Source organism: Podarcis erhardii, assembly GCF_964252035.2.
Source record: "Podarcis erhardii genome assembly, chromosome: 1".
Taxonomy (NCBI): domain Eukaryota; kingdom Metazoa; phylum Chordata; class Lepidosauria; order Squamata; family Lacertidae; genus Podarcis; species Podarcis erhardii.
This window is the reverse complement of record NC_138497.1, coordinates 79,856,750-79,870,177: the sequence shown is the minus strand read 5'-3', so window position 1 is coordinate 79,870,177 and position 13,428 is coordinate 79,856,750. Positions and strand designations below refer to the sequence as shown.

The window sequence follows — 13,428 nt, the reverse complement described above, 5'->3', positions numbered from 1 at the left end:
TTATGTTACATAGTCAAAATACTTTTAAACCTTTTATACTAAGATATAATAGATATCCAATCAGTATTCCATTTGTTTATTTAAAACTTTTTAAATAAATTGAATGTATATTTGCTGATTCTTCAGGTATTATCTGCCCATTATCTTTCTGCCATATATCTATAAAACATCTTACACTGCAGTCTACTTATTATAAAATGTTGCTGTAAATAGTACTCCTTTGCTGTCCTCCCAAAGTAAGTTTTCAGAAATATCTTAAGAAATCTTAAAATATTTATGTCCCCTCATTTTGTTGGCATACTTAATAATGTACTGTGTGTCTTATGCTCTGTAATACTTTCTATACCATGTTCATTTATTTGCTATTTTCAGAGAAAAGCAAAAATTCTTTATTATGATTATGGAGATATGATATGTGAGGAAGGTGAATTACCACAAGGAATCCATTTAATTGTATCAGGAATGATAAAGGTAAATGATAGTTATAGACAAAATACCTGAGCAACATAAATAACTGGCAAGAAAATAGGGACATCACAATGGTGGAGAATATTATACTAAATATAATTTATAATTTTTTACTGCAAGTCTTTAGCACACTTTTCTTGACTTTAACTTTTTATAGGGATATATATGGTCATGACTTATTTTTTTATCTGCTTATGCAGCTGTAACATAAATAGCACCTTTTTGTCACTATCACCACCAACCTATAAAACTGTAAATGGATTATGTGGGGAAATCAATTGTCCACATCCACTTTTGCCTCATGAGGGAAATTCCACACAGGTTGAAATATTCAAGTTGCTACGTTCATATGAGTAAGATTTTCCTTTCACCTATTGCCCAAATATAAAGCTTTATATCCTTGCTGTCACCAACAGGGAAAGGGAGGAATTGCCAGGTAAATGCTCCTGTACATTTATTTGAGACTGTGAATGTCCCTTGCCCTCCAAGTGCTCCTCAGACATTATTTCTCTTGTTGGCTATGCGTAAAAAGTCCCAATTCTTAGGAGTCCTTTTGGACTATCAGTCACAAATCAGAAAAGGGTTTTTCCCTTTCTTTTCTCAGACACATAAGAACCACAAGAAGAGCCTGCTGGATCAGGTTGACAGCGCATGTAGTACAGCATCCTGTTCTCACAGTGGTCAAACAATTGCCTGTGGGAAGCCAGCAAGCAGGATTTGAGCACAAGAGCACTCTCCCCTCCTGCAGTTTCCAGCAACTGGTGTACAGAAACATTGCTGCCGCCAGCTGTGAAGGCAGAGCATAGCCACCATGGCTCACCGTGACTAGTAGCCATCAGTAGCCCTGTCCTCCATGAATTTGTCTCATTCTTTTTTAAAGCCAACCAGTTGGGTGGTTATCTCTGCCACCTATGGGAGTGAGTTCCATAGTTTAGCTATGTACTGCATGGAGAAGTACTTCCTTTTATCTGTCCTGAGTCTTCCAACATTCAGCTTCATTGTATATCCACAAGTTCTCGTGTTAGGAAAGAGGGAGAAAAACTTTCCTCTATTCACTTTATCCATGGTTCTAGATTCAGGTAGGTAGCTGTGTTGGTCTGACGCAGTAGAAATAAATAGGTAGATAGATAGATAGTCCAGTAGCACCAAGAGACCAACTAAGTTTGTTCTTGGTATGAGCTTTCGTGTGCATGCACACACACACGAAAACTCATACCAAGAACAAACTTAGTCTCTAAGGTGCTACTGGACATTTTAAAAAATATATATTTCCACTTTATTCATGCCATGCATAATTTTATAAACCTCTTATCATGTCACCTCTTACTCTCCATTTCTCTAAACTAAACAGTCACGAATGTTGCATCCTTTCTTGGCATGGCAATTTGTAGTCGCTTGCATGAAAGGCCTCTTCTTCTTCCCTCTCCTTTCCCTTTTCCAACTCCTATACTGGCAAGGACAAATTTTATTTTAATTTAAATGCAGCTGCTGTGCAAAAATGTTTCTCTGCAAATGAGCTGTTTATAAAATAAAAATTCCACAAACCGGTGGAAAAAGGCAGGCTCCATCATTTCCTTTGGAGTGATGGAAACAAAATGAAAGTGGTGGATGTGGCAACAGAAGGCACTAAGCAAAATGTCACCACCACAGATGTAAAAAAAAGCCCATCCATACAATGTGGTTCAATGCATCCACAGTTGAATAATGTGCAATTTTATTTTGGATTTTATTCCCATATCAGATTATCTGCTGATTGGGAAAATCCAAATTTAGCAGGGGAAAAATGTGGAAACTTGGATGAGAAGGTTGGCTTGTGGCCATTGCAATTTTTTTTAAAAAAAAAAAACCACAAACAGCTTCAAATCTTAACTCTGATGTAGATGAACCCATTAACTGGCTACAGTGATCCATGCTCTTATCACCTACCTGAATTATTTAAAATTCATTTACGTTTTGGTTTCTTTGAGGAAACCATTTCCCCCCATACATTATGTGCCTTCTCATGCACTTCACTGAACATCAGGTCCTGCTCTGTGTCCCTCTGCTAATTGAAGTTCGGCGGCTGGACACAATGAACAAAGCCTTTTCAGTTGTCCTGATTCTTTGCATTGAGCTCTGAGCAGCCATAGGATTGCTTCCTTATTTCCAGTATAGAGGTGTCCTTACAACAGTTGTATGAATTTAGACAGAGACGAACCCAATATCATTTTTGCCTGATCATCCCTCTTTCTCCAGTTTTTGCCCCAATTCTCATGATATGTTTTATATTGCTCCCTGTCCCAGCCCCTACAAGCTTCACAGATGCCTCTGGCCTCTTCTGAGCTTGAACAGATACTTCATGTTGTAATTCAACCTTTTACCTAGTGGCTTTCTCAGCTGTTGCTCCTGTTAATAAATCAGTCATATAGGAATAGAAATAGCTTTGAATAGGATTTTTAAAAACTGTTCAAATCCCCAGAATACTGAAGCTATGTTTCCAATTCCAAAATTCATGTATTTTTGGAAACATCCAGTGATGTCTACCTGCTTGCACAATGGCACTTCCAGTTTCTGTGTTTCCCCTCCCCACTCCTGGTCATCCCGAAAATCTGTACCAGAGTGTCCCACAGTTCTCTGAAGCAAATTTTGGGAGCATATGGGGAAAGAGTGAAGCGAGTGGGTGCCTTGCATGAGTGACTGTCCACTTGCACCATGTTGGATCTCACTCTTAGTAAATATAATTTTTCAAAAATATCAAAAACTATTTTGACATATAAACAGCAGAAGAGTCAATATGAAGCTTAACATCCTGTTATATTTCAAAGTATCTTTTATTGTGGCTAAACAATGGTCAGAATTGTTCCCTCGTCTTTGTATGCTAATTTAAGTATACCACAGTGATCGACATATGTTTATTGCATGAAAAAGTGGAACACGTGCGCGCACACAACTTATATTAAATCTTCACAGGCTTCTCTTTTTTGCTTTCCTCTCCTCCTAATTGTCATAATGTCTTGGCTTAAGTAATGATAGCAATTTCGTCTCCCCCCTCATATACAGCTTTCAGATAAAAAGGACAAAATACCTTAGTTCACCTCAGCAGGAAAAAAATAGTAAAATAACAGTAAATTACTTTTAGACTTTCATCACCTAATTTTTTGCTTTGCCTGGAGAAGTCTTTTTCCTCCTCAGCTTTTCTGAATTTATAATAATAAAGAAGGTTATGATTAATTTGCGGATAAAGTAACCTTTCTACAAATGTACCCTACTCAATAAATGAACAAGCTGCTTACATTAATTAAAGTAATGTCATCCTGTGCCCAAATTGCTTGTGCTAATAAGGCAAATTGGCAACAGCAAGCATTAAGCGTGATTAGTCATATGTATCTAATGTCATCACCAGTGCCTATAATTGTCTGCATAGAGAGAATTTCACATCTGTTTTAAATCATTTGTATGGTCTCTGAAAATGATGTTCATTCCTGTATTACATGAAATACATTCTTCAGATCTTGTGTTGCATCATAAAATTGGTTCATAATTTAAAACACAAATTACTGGATACTGAAATGGATAGTACTTTTATTTAGACCTATAGCCTGCTAAATGCTCAGGAATTCCAAGTAGGTAGTAACTTTATAAAATAAGACCAGTGAGACAAGAGTTAAGAAATTCAGCTATATGTGAACTATATGCTTATCCCAAGCCTGCCAGACCCCATAGGGAAATTGTCAGTAATAGTGGTAAAAGTTCCATCAGCTGTGGTGCTGAAGGAGGTATTCTCTTTTTTATACAGTGGTACCTCAGGTTACAGACACTGCAGGTTACAGACGCTTCAGGTTACAGACTCTGCTAACCTAGAAATAGTACCTCGGGTTAAGAACTTTGCTTCAGGATGAGAACAGAAATTGTGCAGCGGTGGCGCAGCAGCAGCGGGAGGCTCAATTAGCTAAAGTGGTGCTTCAGGTTAAGAACGGACCTCTGGAACGAATTAAGTTCTTAACCTGAGTACCACTGTACATCATTGCTTAACAGGTTGTAGTGCTTGGAAACAGTAAAGAACACTCCAGTTTGCTAGCAGTAGTTGTGCACAAGAGAGCGACGTGCCTTTGCAGGACAGTAGAGTATCTGCTAGAGCTGGGCAAGGCCTCTCTGATTTGATTTGGGGCAGTGTTGTTTAGTCGTTTGGGGCAGTGTTGTTTAGTCGTTTAGTCGTGTCCGACTCTTCGTGACCCCATGGACCAGAGCACGCCAGGCACTCCTGTCTTCCACTGCCTCCCGCAGTTTGGTCAAACTCATGTTAATAGCTTCGAGAACACTGTCCAACCATCTCGTCCTCTGTCGTCCCCTTCTCCTTGTGCCCTCCATCTTTCCCAACATCAGGGTCTTTTCCAGGGAGTCTTCTCATGAGGTGGCCAAAATATTGGAGTCTCAGCTTCAGGATCTGTCCTTCCAGTGAGCACTCAGGGCTGATTTCCTTCAGAATGGATAGATTTGATCTTCTTGCAGTCCATGGGACTCTCAAGAGTCTTCCCTGTTTGGTGCAGATATGTTTGGACTCACAGCAACCTGATTCAGAGTCCAAATCAAGATTCAGAAATCTGAATCTTGCATTCCCCATTGGCTTGCATTGGGAACCCAAAATGGTAATCCCTCCCCCACATAAGTGCATGAAAATTGTAGACGTATTAGCCCCTTAAAAGAAAATTTACTCTGCTAGATCTCAGACATATAGATCCAGTGTGTTTCATGCTAGCTATGTTTAAAGTTTGCACGGTCTTTAACATTTTGAAAAAAATAATTGAGTGCTCAATCCTGCCAAATCTCATGCACCAGTTTTGCTTGCTCTATTAAGATTTTTTTAAAAAAAATTGATTAAAGGGTGCAACTCCATCTCTCAGGCACCTAAGTAAAAACAAAACAGACAGACACCCTAGCCAGAATATCTCCCAAGTGCAGAGCTGAATTACTTCACTGAAAGACAGTGAGGAAGATTCTTCTGTATGTGGATACAAAGCCTGACGTTAAAGAACAGAAGTTGGGGTGTAGAAGTTGGAAAACAGTAGAAAAGTCAGGAAATTAGATATGCCCATATCTGTTCACAGTATCCATTTCAAATTTTGTGTGGGAGGCCAGTGCACAAAGAACTTGGAGGGCTTTGGTGCATTGTGCACATGTATGCACAGGAAATCAACATATTTTTAAAATAGAACTGGAAACTAGGGGAAATACAAACATTTTCTGTCAGCCAACCCAGAAGTCTCCCAAATGGTCACACCTCCCCCTCTGATTCATAGTGGGCAGCCATGTTGAACTTCTTTTTACCTATTTTTTAAGTCTTTGGCAGCCCCACTACTCTCTATGGAGGTACAGATATCACTGCTGCTGAGGAAGACTTGCAGTGTGAGAAACAGTTGACTCAGCTCAAATCTTCCCACTTTGATACATCATAATGATGGTCTTATGGCTCTAGCATAACCTAATTTTGGAATTGGAGCAGGAGGGTCATGTTCCGTCTGTTAAGCACAAGATCTCCAATTGGACAATCTTATATAATGAGTTACATAAGGCAAATACCATCTAACTTCATAAGAAGGAGCTAAAGAATTTAGCCAAAAGTATGAAAGCCACCATTTGATAGCAAGCAGAACATGTTTCAGAGATGGCTAGCTGGTGTTACCAATGTATCTACATATGTGTTTAAACAGTGCAAGAAATGTGAATCTTGACATGGTCAGCATTTACATGTAGTTGCATTTGTGTGAGAAGAGAAATAAAGATGTATTTATTATTTTTAAGTAAACTTCAATGAGTTCCTTTTGAACACAGTATGACTTACCTCAGCATTAACATGTATAGAATTGCAGTCTTAGTATTGTACTTTTCTGAAAATGTAGCAAGTGTAGATTTTGAAAGCTATTACTGGAACAAGGGTGGAATTCAGGTAGCGCTCAGGCAGTCTTCCCATCAGTGTAAGGATTTCTCCTTGCGCGATGTAACATCCTCCTCCCCATCCCCTTCACCCCTCAACTCTGCTCTAGTGTCCCCCACGCCCTCTGGAGCAGATCTGGTTACAGCATGGGGTGAGAGCAGGGAAATCCCATTGGGTATGCAGAAGTCGTTTTGCCTGTGCAATTATTCAGTTGAATGCTGCCAAAGATCTACAGCAGATCTTACTTTTTTCTATCTGAGATTAAATATTGTTTTCCTTCCTTTAAAAATTGTTTACTAGCTTTCTGGTTCCATTCCTCGTTATGGAGTTAGCAAAGAAGCTTTTAAAGAAATCCGCGCACGTCTTCCAATCACTTCCTATACAGACTACCTGGTTGCTGGGGCTATAATAGGAGAACTCAACTGCTTGACGAAGCAAGAAATGGAGTATAGCGTTACATGTGAAACTGCTGTGCAGGTTGGAGAATTCTGCTTTCCAATATGTTACATGAAATTCATTTTGCTTAATAATTGGCAATAGATTTAAACTAGAGCGGAAGTGAAATTCTGTGTATTACTGAAACCTGGTTTTTTACATTTTAATCCAGTTTTGAATTTGGGAATTCTTACAAATTTCGTCTTAGAACATGAGAACATAACCAGCATTCACTTCTCACTGTGGCCAACCAGATGACTATGGGAAGCCTACTAGGAGGACATGAGGACAATAGTACTTTCATGCTCTTGATTTCCAGCAACTATTACTCAAAGGTGTATTGCATCTGACACTGGGGGTAATAATGGACTTCAAGACTAGCTGACAGTGACAACCTTATTCTCCATGAGTTTATGTAATCCCCTATTAAAGCAGTGCAAGTGGATTGCCATCACTACATCTTGTAGTAGCAAATTCCATAAATTTTTCTAAGTAGCATTTCCAATTTTCTGTTGTGAATCTTCCAACATTCCGCTTAATTGGATGATCCCCTAGTAATATGAGAGAGAAACATCTCTTTCTCCACATGGTGATAATTACCAGAGTTAAAGGAATGATGGGAATTATGGTACAACATCTGGAGGGTGCCACTTGGTTATCCCTACTGACATGAAAGTTGGGGAAATGGACACAACAGCAAAAGCAGCTAATGAAATTTTGAATTTAGGCTTAAAACAATAAAAACTTTGAACCGAGTCAAATTAGAACTGTATACAAGAGTGGAAGATCTTGAAAATCGCAGCAATCAACCTGAGAATCCTGCATTTAATCAGAAGAGGTTTCTAGTGAAGTAACAGAGCTGTATGAAAGCAGCCATTAAAAGCATCTGCAAAAGCAAAGTGTATTGTACATAGAAGCAGAAATTACCAGGCAATGTATTTTTCTTTTTAGCAGAAAGGAAAGATTTGGAGCATAAACATAAGTAATGTAACTATGTACAGTTAATAGACAAAAGGAAAGGATTGGAAACACTGGAAATTATGCTGTGGAGAATAGCAATAGTGATTCAGGACCTTACCTTCAGTGGTGGCAGCACTGCAGCGACAGCAGCAGTGATTTGATCTACTGTAGCACCTGCCTGCAAGCCACCCACCATCTTGATAGTCCCACAATGCCCGAGTGCAGCTGTATCCAGAGGTTATTGCTGCTGGGATCCAAAGAATCACACAGCTACCTCCATTCATCAAAGAGGTGTTTGGGTTTCCTACACAGTGACCCTCTATTCTAGGAGGCAAATTGCTTTTGAAATTGAGGAGACGTAGCAATATCCTCACTGGGCATGCCTAACATTTTTGTTAGCCTTTGGATCCCAACTACCAAGAGGAATCCTAACAGCAGAAGCAATTGTCCCATTGCTATAATGTCCAAATTGGCCCCAGAAGGGTATGGTTTAAAGCAGCAACTTTTCTCTCGTGCGATAATTCTTAAGAAATTTAATTTAAATACAGAAATGTCTCTTTCTCCTTAGGTATATATAATTTAAATTAAATATAACAAGAATTTTAATTGTGCAGAATTTATCATCACTCTAATTTTTTCTTAGAATGTAGCACTCAAAATGTTTGGAAATATGCCAATACCGTTGCTTTGATTAAAGGTTATCATTTCTCATTTTCTTGTTTTATTTTTTCAGACATGTTTTATCTCTATAGATGATTTGCTAGAAGCTTTTGATAAGTTTTTGGAACCCCCCTCCCTAGAATATAAAATATGGCTGAAACTTGCTCTTGATATTGCTCTCAGAACTTTCAAGGAAAACCTTCCTAACCAGGTAGGCACATGTGTTCTTGCATGTGTAATATGTAATACATTTCTGTGTTGTCTGCAGTCACACACAAAAAAACTGTATAGAAATCTACATCTTAAATTTATGTGAGATAATTAGGCATATTTAACTGGTCAGTATTTTACCAATTTTGCAGTGAGTGGCTCCTCCCACTAAAATCAGGCAAAATCACCCTAGTGAGGGTGAATTTTGGAGAATGCGTAGAACAGGCATAGGCAAACTCAGCTTACCAGATGTTTTGGGCCTACAACTCCCATCATCCCTAGCTAACAGGACCAGTGGTCAGGGATGAGGGGAGTTGTACTCCCAAAATATCTGGAAGGCTGAGTTTGCCTATGCCTGGCGTAGAAGGTGGACACGAGAAGAAAAGCCAGTTCAGGTCAGGGCTCAGAGCTGAACATAGGGAGACTTGATGCTGTTGGACAGAAGCCCCCAGAGGAACCTTCTGGACCACTAAGACCTATCGGGCCAGACCCCAGACTCAAGAGGAACCTTCCCTGAGCCTGAAGAACCAAAAGCTTCACAGTGCACATCGTCAATCCAGCAGTGTAAGGAGTGTACCAGGAGGGAGGCTGTGGATCAGAGGAGTGTCCCCCTTCAGGCCAGAGGGTTCACCCTCTTAAGGTGCTGAAGTTTTCTGCAAGGGGGTGGAGCCTAGAGGAGGACGTCCACTCCCAGTCTTCATGTTGCTCACTTGGATCTATCTGTGGTCCAGCAACCTTTTTATTCTCACAACTCTGACATAGGTTGGGCGGAGATACTGTACTGGCCAAAGGTCATCCTCAGTAAGCTTCATGACTGAATGGGGATTTGAACCTATTGCCTCCCCAGTTCTATTCTAGACTGGATTATCTAGAGGAGTTAGACCATGGCTAGACTTTAATTAATTCATAACTTGCTTATGGTTGTTGGAATACTAGAAAAAAGCATAACTTCAATCAACTATGGAGTTTGAACTGAAATGTTGATTGGCATTAAAATGTCTAAAACTGACATACAATAAAGGGAAAGTAAAATGGAATATGTGATTTTTGTTGTTGTCTTGGATTAAGTAATTAGGTTAATATGATGGCACACCAAGGTTGTTACGCATAGTAGATAACTAAGTAAATTGTTGTTACAGCTGAAATGGTGTAATCAAGGTTGTGTAGGGGTGTGGATTTGTTTGCTCATCATTTTAGATTGTCTGACTGGATTGTTGTGTAAAACTTCCATTTTAAACTTTGTTAATAAAAGTGGTCTAAACCACTGAGCCTCTTGGGTTTGCCAATCAGAATGTAGGCAGTTTGAATCCCCACGACGACGGTATGAGCTTCTGTTGCTTGTTCCCAGCTCTTGCCAACCTAGGAGTTCGAAAGCACGCCAAAAAGTGCAAGTAGATAAATAGGCACGAAGGTAGACGCCGCAACCCGAGTCGTCTGTGACTGGACTTAACTGTCAGGGGTCCTTTACCTTTACCTTTTTAATAAAAGCATAATGAGGGGATAACTAAGTAGAATACATTCAAAACTATTAACTTGAAAACTAACTGCTTATGCTGGGCAATCTTTTACATAATTTACTTGCTTAGCGAACTGGCCAAGGAAATAATGAAGGTAAGTACGCATACCTCCATTTACCAAGTCATTGTCATATGCAACAGTATAAAACAGAAAGCCTAACAGCACCACTAAATAAAATGTAAATATAGACTTACCAATGCTGGACTGATTTTCTTTGAGCTATTTAACGTTTAAGCCACTATACTCATATCATATTTCAACTTCTGTAAACAACTGCAGAAACTGTATCATATGACTTTTCATTGTAGGACTGGAATTACAAGATGTGTGTGCAACTTTCTAATATTTATTTGCTGGATGTACCAAACCACACCAAATGTGACATTTTTGATGGGAGTATGGATGAGGTCATTCTTGTACATGGAACTGTTCTAGATTGTCAACTAGGGCAGCGTTACTATGCGCCATTTCTTTTACCTAAAACCTGCCATCAGGTAAGGATGTTTGCCCTCTAACTAATTCATAGTATATCTTCAGCACTGGGAAGAGGGGAAAGAAGAGGAAAAGAGTTAGTCTTTGGTGTTTCCAAGTATTTTTTAAAACAAAACAAAATGGTCACCAGAGCTGTTCTATTTTAGTGTTACATTGGGACAGTTGTTGGCTTGTACGGAATGAAATGAAATAAATAAATAAATACACACACCCCAATTTAGAAAACAGCTTGGATAAGGAACTTGTGTCACTGTTATTAGTTATATCATGGATATCTTTGAATGAATGTTCACAACATGTGATAAACCACAATCCATAGATTGCCTCTCATTGCAACATTAACTGCATGCAGGTAAGCAAGTTTCTGCAACCGCATCCTAAGCTGTATCTGGTACATAGAAATGTGCTTCCTGCCACTTGATAGCAGCCACAGCTACTTTGTAGTGTGTTCTAGGGTTTGAATCTGCATGCAAAAATGCATGCTGTTGTAAACATAGTTAGATTGGGGGCATAATGTTTTCTGTGATTTTCTAAAATATAAGGCAAAGGTAAAGGACCCCTGACAGTTAAGTCCAGTCACAAATGACTCTGGGGTTGCAGTGCTCATCTCGCTTTACTGGCCGAGGGAGCCGGCATTTGTCCGCAGACAGTTTTTCCAGGTCATGTGGCCAGCATGGCTAAGCCGCTTCTGGCGAAACCAGAGCAGTGCACGGAAATGCTGTTTACCTTCCCGCTGGAACGGTACCTATTTATCAACTTGCACTTTTTGGCGTGCTTTTGAGCTGCTAGGTGGGCAGGAGCTGGGACCGAGCAACAGGGGCTCACCCTGTCACGGGGATTTGAACTGCTGACCTTCTGATCAGCAAGCCCAAGAGGCTGAGTGGTTTAGACCACAGCAACACCTTGTCTCTAAAACACAGCAGTGGTATTTCCTGAAGGGAAGACATCTGGACCCCCACAACTTGAAAACTATTGCACACGAAAATTAACAGCTGTACATGTATTTGTCTTGGAAGACAATAAAATTTGTAAGAAAAGAAAAAACCATTTCACACTCGAAATTAAAATCCCTAGACCTTCTCCCCCACCTTTATTAATGCAGATTTTCTACTGCTGGGGAAATTCATAGATGTGAAAATGCCAAAGCCTATTTCAAAGTGGAAATTTTTTGAATTTGTTTCTGACATGTTATGTGTCATTTATTGAGTTGAGGGTTTCTCTCCTGTCATGCCTTTCAGTTCTGGTTTGTCACTGCTGAGCACATCTCAGCCATTTTATTTCCAGGAACAGCCATGAGAAGATTGTTGCTGTGCCTTTCTCTGGCAACTGGAGGGATAGCATCAGTCAGGGAAGCTTGTGTGACAAAAATTTTACTTATCCACACACAAGAGGAAGTCATTAGCAGATTCAGAGGAAACTCAGGGTTTACAGAAGTACAAAAAAGGCTTTAGACAAAAATCCTAATTGGGGAAAAATCATAAAATTCATGAGAGTCTGGGGTACAAGGGTGGGATATCATGCTTGAGAAAATGTAGTAAGAGAGTATTTGGAAATATTAAGCCCAAACATGCCTCTTGATAATTTTGTGTGTTGAGAGGGTGAGTTGTGGCTCCCCTTATTGAGTATTATTAAAATTAAATTTAAAATTGTACTGAGCCATTATTGTGCTCAGCTTAATTTAACTTTTATGTAGCAGCTATGAAGAAGGCTGCTGCCTGGATGAGGTGTTATTCCATCTTTGTATTAAGCTCAGATGAATTAATTTCAAAAATAACGATTACCATGGCAATATTCTAGGTACAAGGCACTGCATCATCAACAAAACTGCTGGTTGTACGAAGTTCAGAGCAAGGAGCACGAAAGAACCCTGCAGCATCCTCAAGCAGCACTGAGGGCCACTATCATTCATCTCGGCGACCTGGTATGAAACTCAAACTCTCAGCCATGCTGGAAGAGGAGAATGGAGCAGGGAGGGAGGACATAAAATTGGCAGTACTCATCATAGGAGTTGCATGGGAGATAGGAGGAATTGGCCAGAATTGCCTCCCCTCCTCTAGCGTGCCTCCTCTGTTGGATCTCAGTTCCTTTCATGAATGAAAGAAGCCTGTCCATTCCTAGATGGGACATACTGGATTCAGCCACAATAAACAGGATAGTTAAAGTCTTCTTACAGGGATTTAATTTCCTGTGAAAATTTACAAAATAACGGGCGAATGTAAACAAGATAAATGTGAAAAAGTTCTATATTTTAATATTGTATAGGGTTTTTTCTAATTCCCCAAAATTCATGCAAGTTTTAAAGCCCTTTAAACTTTACAGCTGCCTTGGGACATGTTTTTGGAATGAATCTTTCCAGTCCAAGTACAATAAACTCTGATTTGGTAAGTATAAGTGTATATTAAATGTAAACCAAATTTGATTCTTACACCTTCAGTGTTGCTCCAAACCAAATAAGGATTTGGAGTTGCTTGCATGAAAGGCTCCTGTTTCCGTTCTTCCCCTTTTTCTTTCTTGCCTTCTATACCTGTAGGGGCATATGATATTATTTTTAATACAGCAGTCTCATGCAAGAGCAATTCGGCGGAAAAGAAAGGGAGGGGCAAGGCAGCAGCAAGATGCATTTGTGCACCAGCAGAGCCACACCAGGGAGTACATTGCAAAGCTAATGTAAGGTCATTCCTTTAGTTAGAACAGTGGGATAGAGGCAAGTTGAAATGTTTAATTCAGAGCAGGGTGCTTTCTGGACACAATGTCAACATTTAACACACAATTCA

General features: G+C 39.6%; 1 protein-coding gene across 5 annotated transcripts in view; it reads left to right on the top strand.

The window, feature by feature from the left end:
- The window catches only part of LOC309331385 (solute carrier family 9 member C1-like), a 58,746-nt gene that overhangs the window by 43,129 nt on the left and 2,189 nt on the right, over nt 1-13,428 (top strand). For 2 of the 5 annotated variants that reach the window (XM_081843592.1, XM_081843590.1), the window contains 5 exons: nt 373-471; nt 6,680-6,856; nt 8,508-8,645; nt 10,471-10,656; nt 12,452-12,965. In XM_081843592.1, coding sequence (XP_081699718.1) covers nt 373-471; nt 6,680-6,856; nt 8,508-8,645; nt 10,471-10,656; nt 12,452-12,751 — 900 coding nt within the window. In that variant the 3' untranslated portion in view covers nt 12,752-12,965. The other 3 variants (XM_081843591.1, XM_081843594.1, XM_081843593.1) reach the window with 3 other exon arrangements.